Raw genomic sequence first — 7700 nt, 5'->3', positions numbered from 1 at the left:
CATGATTACCAAGTTCTTATTAGTCCTTTTCATACAGCAGGATTGGGAAGCTAAGGTACCTCCCTTATATTAATTCCCAAAAGATGATCCATTCTAGGGTCATTAGTCCTAGTAAATCTCATACGATGATACAGTTCTAGGTTGCTACAAAGGGCTCGTCACCTTATCAGTGTAGACCTAGTTTGTACTCTTATTGCTACGGAAAGGCTCGTCACCTCTACACAGTCTTAGAGTACGCTCGAGGTCACTACAAAGAGCACGTCACCTTATCAGTGTAGGCCGACAACTTAAATACAGTGTCTCATACCACCGTATTCAGCTCACGAGGCTGTGTTGCTCACTGGACACTATGGGGAGGCTCGTCACCCCAGCGTAGGCTAACAGCTCGACCACAGTATCCCATACCACCATGCCCGGCTCAAGAGTCTTATCAGATCGAGGTACCAAGGTTAAAGGGGTTTTCAGTGGTGAGTTTGGTACCTTAGATTCAAGTAGTAGCGTCCATACATGGTGAACATACATCGGGTCAATCGGGTTACTTGACGAGCTCGACTAGTACGAGCGCACCTCGAGTTGATCGACATGAAGGGCGTAAGCACTCCGTGTGGCCTAACCATTGCCGACAACCAAAGTACGACTCGGGTTCATCGAACGCGTCTTGTGTGGCGGAAACAAACTCAGCCACCTAATCGAGATCTATTACCGATTGCCTGGACTAAGTCATAGTCCCAATCACACTCAGTTGCAGTTTATATATATCACATATGATATGCATAGCAGCATTACACAACAGTTCAACCATTTCAAGCATTTAGCATTTCATGAAACACATAGCACACATGTTATCTTACCTAAGCATTACTTCCATGAATCACATAGTAGGAAGATAGGTTACATAAAGGAAACTATAGTTATAGAGAAGGGGATTGAGAATCCTATCTCAACACTCTCATTTCAAACATTTAAACAAGCATTTCCTCATACAGGCATTTTATCAAACACTTACACTACACATATCACATACATGGATTAATTTACTTAAAACGTATATTATAGCAAATCCTTTCACTTAGGAGTTGTAACACATACAACGATCATGTATTACCGAACATCTATCATAATAAGTACTAATCATAATTCCATGTTCATTCAGACATTTTTACGAACACTTAGACTACACCTTTTTAACATGCAACGTATGTTAGTCATAATATATACTGGGCCAAATCCTTTCACGAAGGAATTGTTACACATACAACTAGTATAAACACATGACAATTAATCATGGCAAATACACTTTCAAATTCCATACATATACGATCCTTTATACAAATACATAGATTACACTAAACTCAATATAGTTCATATATAACTGAAACACAGAACCAACATCGCATTTGGCATGTGAAATAGCACCCACATCAGTAATAAACCATTAACCGACATTGAAAGCCTTGAAAACCATAACCTATATGTCTATAGTCCACACCTTTCGCCAGTAAATTTGTACCGAGCTCTTTTTGAACACTACGTCTTTGTCTACGGCACAACAGCTACCTAAATCACAAAATAGATTAGCTATTTCGTTGATAACTCTATTTGGTTTTCTAAAATGAGAATAGGGTTAGGATTTCTTACCCAAATCGGAACCGAAACAAGTTGAGTAGCATAGTAAAGAAGCAAAACGGTGTGTGGAGTTGTGGGAAAAGATCCCAACAACAATCCCTAAGAATCTCTCCTCCTTCCTTCCTCTTCTCTCCTTTTCTTTCTCTCTCACCTAGGGTTTCTAAGAAATTCGTATGGATTGGGAGTGAGGGGGTTTAAGGTCCTTATATAGGCCCAGGTTTGATGGAAATGGCCCCAGGGCCAAGGTATACTTAGGTTATATCCAAAGGGCGTCTGTTTCAACCCAACGGAGCACTTCTGGTGGCCCCTTTTCCACGTGCGGTCGGACTTAAGCTCCCTGACCATGGATCTAGGTCAGGCTGAGTTTTCGTTGATCGACCGTGGTAGACTAGTTTCAGTTCAACGGTCACGGGGACTCGATCAGGGCCACAAGTGCATTGCCATGTATGGGACATTTCCCCTGATCCGAAGGTGTATTTGGGTCAAATTCTAATGGTCTGAATCCTTATATTTAGCCCGCAATCGACACGACTCAGATTACTTAAATTCAGATTTTACTTCTAAATATATTCACGTTTCTCACACACTTTGCTCCAGGCTCAAGTTGTGTATTTCTAGACATAATTAGGACTTGATTTCCGAGGGGGTTGTCAAGTCCAGTAATGCGGTCATATCCGTATAGTTTCGGGGTAATCGGACTTTTGACGTGCGGTTCAGGTTCGATACAGAGTTTCAAGGTGCTCCCGAGAGTAACTGGGTTTAAAGATTGATCCTAAGTTTTAAGGTATTGTAGCGGTATCGATTCTACTCGTTTTGGGTCTTGCAGTTTGTATTGAAAGTAATTATGGCCCATTGCACAGAGAATCTAGTTTACCGCTAAATTAATTCTCGTTTAGTTTCTAAAGGATTTGGTCCTATTTGATTTCTGCCTGAGGTGGTACTTGGGCCTTTGTAGTTTGTATAGAAAGTGATCCAAGCTATTAATACTTAACTAAATTACACCCTAATTACAATAGAATAAGGTCCTAGGGCAGTTCTACATCCAAGGACGTCCATTGCCAAGTTGGAAAAAAATTCGGGATGTTACATCGCACGAATCGGAATAAAATGCACTGACTTCATTAGATGATCGATGACAACCTAGATGGCGTTATGACCGCGCTGAGTCCTCGGCAAGCCTATGATAAAATTAGTGGATACGTGCTCCTATTTCCACAATGGAACGCTTAATGGCTGCAAGGGACCAGGGGGTCTTTGGTGATCAACCTTGACATACTAGCACGTGTCACACTCAGCCACAAAGCTAACAATCTGGCGCTTCATCCTTGACCAAAAATACTACCTCCTCATGTCACAATACATCTTCGTGAAGCCCGGGTGGATAGTAAGTCAGATCGGTGTGCCTCGGTCATCATATCTCTACGCAACTTTGGCACGTCCAGAACACACAATCGGCCTCTGAAACGAAGTTCACCATCGGAACCAATCTGCCAATCTGACTGCTCCACGGATGTAGCCTCTGCTCTGTAATCCTATAACGACTCGTCTGTCTACTGAGCCTTGATTACCCTTATGACAAAAGAGGGTTGAATCGATAGGCTTGATAGCTGAATAATGGAAGACTGCAGACCAAACTCGAAGTCGTATTCTGCTACATCCTTAAGCATCTTTCACACCCGGACCATTATCTGTGCCACCAAACCTCGTGGCTAATGGCTGAGTGCATCCACCACCACGTTCACCTTGCCCGAGTGGTACTAAGGTCAAAATTGTAATCCTTCAAGAGCTCCATCCAGCGCCTCTATCTCATATTCAGCTCTGACTGAGAAAATAGATACTTCAAGCTCTTGTGCTCAGAGAAGAGCTCGAACCTAACCCCATAAAGATAGTGCCTCCACACCTTCAGTGCGAAGACAAATGCTACCAACTCCAGATCATGCGTGGGGTAGTTTAGCTCATGGACCTTGAGCTGGTGCGACACATAAGCTACTGGTTTCCCGTGCTGCATCAGGACAGCACCCAATTCAACTCTCGAGGCATCAGTAAAAACAACAAATCCATCACTCCTAGAGGGAAAAGTGAGGAAAGGAGCAGACGTGAGGCAATCCTTAAGCTCCATAAATGCCTGCTCATAGGCGTCACGCCAGACGAACTTGGCACCCTTTCAAGTCAACCTAGTTAGCAGTGCTGCAATGTGGGAAAATCCCTCAATAAATCGTTGATAATATCCCGTCAGACCAAGAAAACTGCGGATCTCAGATGCGTTCGTGGGCTGGCCCCACTGACCCATTGCATCTACCTTCGAGGGGTCCACAGAGACACCCTCCCTCATCATCACATGATCGAGAAACTTCACCTCCTCCTGCCAGAACTCGCATTTCTCTAGCTTCGCGTAGAGCTGGTGGGCATACAGGGTCTGCAAATGCTGCTCGTGGTCCTCACGGGTCCTCGAATAGATCAGAATGTCATCAATGAAGAACACAACAAACTGATCAAGGTAAAGCCAGAAGACCTCGTTCATCTACTGCATAAAGACGGTGGGCACATTGGTCAGTCCGAAGGACATGACCTGAAACTCAAAATGATCATAGCGGGTCCAAAAGACTGTCTTCGGGATGTCCTCTTCTTAGACCCGAATCTGATAATAGCCGAACCACATATCAATCTTTGAAAAGAATTATGCACCCTGCAATTGATAAAATAAACCGTCGATCCTCGAGAGCTGGTATTTATTCTTGATCGTGACCCTGTTGAGCTCACGGTAATCCACGTAGAACCTCAATGAGCCATTATTCTTCTTCACGAATAATACCGAGGCTCCTCACGGCGAACTGATCGGACAGATAAAGCTTAACTCCCGCAACTCATCCAACTGCTCCTGCAGTTCCCGTAACTCCATCAGTGTCATACGATACGGGGCCTTCGAGATAGGCATGGTACTGGGCACAAGATCAATCTGGAACTCAATCTGCTAGCACGATAGTAACCCTGGAATCTCCTGGAACATGTCGAGAAAATCACAGACAATTGGCTACTGATCAATGCACACGGCTACTGACTCCTCTACTGCACACACCATCAAACCAGACAACGGCTCTCCTCTGGGCTCGACAACGAACTGGAACAATGGCAAGCCGGGTGTACAGAACGTGACTGTTCTTGTGGAGCAGTCCAATACGGCATGGTACTTGGCGAGCCAATCCATGCCCAGGATAACATCAAAATCGGACATCGGTAACACAAACAAATCCGTAGGCAGAAAAATATCCCTAATCAGAATAGGGCAATACGAGCAAAATCAGCCTAATACTGCAGTCTTCCTTAAGGGAGTTGATACCGAAAAAGTCTCATGAGTGGACTCTAATGATAGACCAGTCAATCGGCAGAACTCCTCGGCCACAAAAGAATGAGATGCTTCAGAATCAAACAACACATGTGCAATGCAAGCGAAAACAGGAAGAATACCCTCGACTACCCCTCCTGGTGGCTGAGGGTCTGGTTGAGCGGCATAAAATCTACCCTGGGCTGGCGAGGGAGGTGTTTGTCCCCTCTGCAGTCTCTACTACTGCCGTTGCTGCTACATCAGCCTAATCTGCTGCCTCTGCTATTGTGGGGGAGGCCTCGAAAGTTGGTGTTATGGTCGTTGCTATTGCTGATGTGGAAGCTGATGCGGAGGCTACTGCAATGCCCTCGGCTGCTGCTGCTGCTGAGGATGAGGACACTCGTGCCTACGACGTCTTGTCCTACCACAACTAAAGCAAACACCTGTGAATGGTTCCGAAGATGATGTTGGATGTGCTACTGGTGGTCAAAATCCTAGGCAAGCCATATGCTGACGGTGCTGCTGCTGACGGGAGCTACCGGAGGGCGCCTTCCTCTTCCGGTCTCCTCCCTGGTCACGAGTCCTCTGCAAGGTGGCCCAATCATCCTCGTAGACCAAAGCTCTCTGAACAACCTGATCGAATGTCATAAGCAGGTGTCTGACCACACGACTCCTAAGAGCGGGATACAAGCCGTTCACGAAACGGCGGGCCTTCCGCCTCTCATCATCCACAAGATAAGTAGCAAATCTGGACAATGTGACGAAACGTGCCTCATACTGGGACACGGTCATGTCCCCCTGGACAAGTGTCTCGAACTCCAATGCACGCTGCTGTTGAACATGCTCGGGGAAAAATTTCTGGTTGAACCAGTCCATGAAGTCCTTCCAAGTCCACACAAAATCTGTCCTAGCCACTCGAGAAACGAATGCCCACCAATGCTGAGCCTCACTGTGAAGAAGGAATACTGCCAACGGGACTCGCTCCTGAGTCATGCACCGCATAGTGTTGAAAATCTTCTCCACCTCGGAGCGCCATAACTCAGTTGCTGCAGGGTCTGGCTGACCTCGGAAACGCGAAGGATCATGCTGACGAAGTCTCGTAGAAGAGCTCTCGTGCGCACTTGCTCTGTCTACTCTGGAGTCTCTAATGATGTCTGCCCTGCCCCTGGAGGGCAGCTATGATGGCCTGTAGCATCTGCTGCAACTGCTCTGCTCCAACGGGTATGGTAGGGAATGTAGGGACTGCACTGGCCTCTGGCGGAGGTGCAAGAACTGCGGGGGCCTCCGGCATGGGTACAACAGGCTCAGGTGGGGGAATGGGAGCAACTGGAGGTGAAATGAGAACATCGGGAATAGGATCGTCAAGAGGTGGATTGAGATGCGCTCGGGTACCACGAGTGCCTCTCGTGCCTCGACCACGGGTGCCTCATCTAGGCGGCATCGTCTACAGAAAAAACAAAGGTGTCCATCAGCCTTGAGAACAGAACTCTCGAAGGCTCAGACGTCAGAGAACCAAATCAGAAGAGTACGCACTTAGGACACTACTTGTCCTAAGCTTGAAGCAGATATCTGATGTTATCCTGAGTTATTCCCAGGTTATGATCTGATGCCAACTCCTGTCACACCCTAAACTTGGAAAACAGGCTCACAAAATTTTCGATCGCCAACAGCCTCCGTAGTACCCCATTCTCGGCTCTTGGCACCCATACACCAGGTTCTGATCCTGGGATCCTATAAGGAGAATTTCTATAACATAAGTCTGCTTCATAATTAGCATAACCAAGATCATAACCCACAAATAATAACCACAGAAGTGTCATCACAAAATCCACTAAGAATAAAAACTTTTACAAGGTGCAAAAAGGAAAAGATACAATAGCTATAATAAAACTCTAAAAGCTCCACGGCACGCTCTTGCTCCTACTCAGCTACTGTCTAGCGTCACCTGCAAGCATCAATCGTGCATAAGCTTATAGAAAGCTTAGAGGGTGGGGTACATGTGTGTAAGACAAGTGTCAGGTAGACAATATCAAAGTATGTGGAATATGCAGGCAAGACCATGAATACCACCAGCCATAACAAGGCTATGCAATGTGGGGCCTATATATCCAAATGTCATATGTAATATGCAATACGATAATGTCAGTCCTTATATCCAGTCCACATATCAGTACAGTTCCTTTCTGGGAAATCATCGAGGTTAAATACACTCCACAGTGACTGCCATGAAAAGAAAATGGGCAGCAATCCATAACATCTCATAGCACATGATAGGCCTCAAGAAACAGCACAAAGCCTACATACATCAATGTGGGCTCAATGGGACAATCCATGGCCCAAGTATCAACAAATACATACATTATGATGGGTCTCATGGGCAGCCCATATGCCCCTAAACAAATGGCTAAGGTACTTTCAACATTCACTTTGTGGGCCTTATAGGTCAACCCAAAAGTTGGTAAATTGGACGGGCCATAAAGATGCAATCACATACACCATAGTGGGCTTACAACTAGCCCACAAGGCCCAGCACAATGGATGGGCAGCACTTGCGTTAGAAAAGTACTAAGGCTGGACGTCCAGCCCCTTCTGGGCCTGCCTGGACGTCCAAAAAATCTAGGCAGTAAGGTCTGAATTTAATTAAATGGGTAGTGGGCCGTACAAGACACAATTGCGGCCCAAAACCTCAGAAAAATACAAGCATGGTGTGTATACATAACACCCTCAATCTGGTGGGCCTCACAACTCCAAA

General features: G+C 45.8%; 1 protein-coding gene across 1 annotated transcript; it reads right to left on the bottom strand.

Annotated features, from left to right (window-relative positions):
* Positions 1-5434: 5434 nt before the first annotated feature.
* Positions 5435-5941, bottom strand: LOC131254259 (uncharacterized). Its single transcript, XM_058255249.1, has one exon. The coding sequence runs from the start codon at positions 5939-5941 to the stop codon at positions 5435-5437; it is 507 nt and encodes a 168-aa protein (XP_058111232.1).
* Between the last annotated feature and the right edge of the window lie 1759 nt (positions 5942-7700).

Source organism: Magnolia sinica, chromosome 8 (genome assembly GCF_029962835.1).
Source record: "Magnolia sinica isolate HGM2019 chromosome 8, MsV1, whole genome shotgun sequence".
NCBI classification, from domain to species: Eukaryota; Viridiplantae; Streptophyta; class Magnoliopsida; order Magnoliales; family Magnoliaceae; genus Magnolia; species Magnolia sinica.
This window is presented reverse-complemented; position numbering and strand designations above follow the sequence as displayed.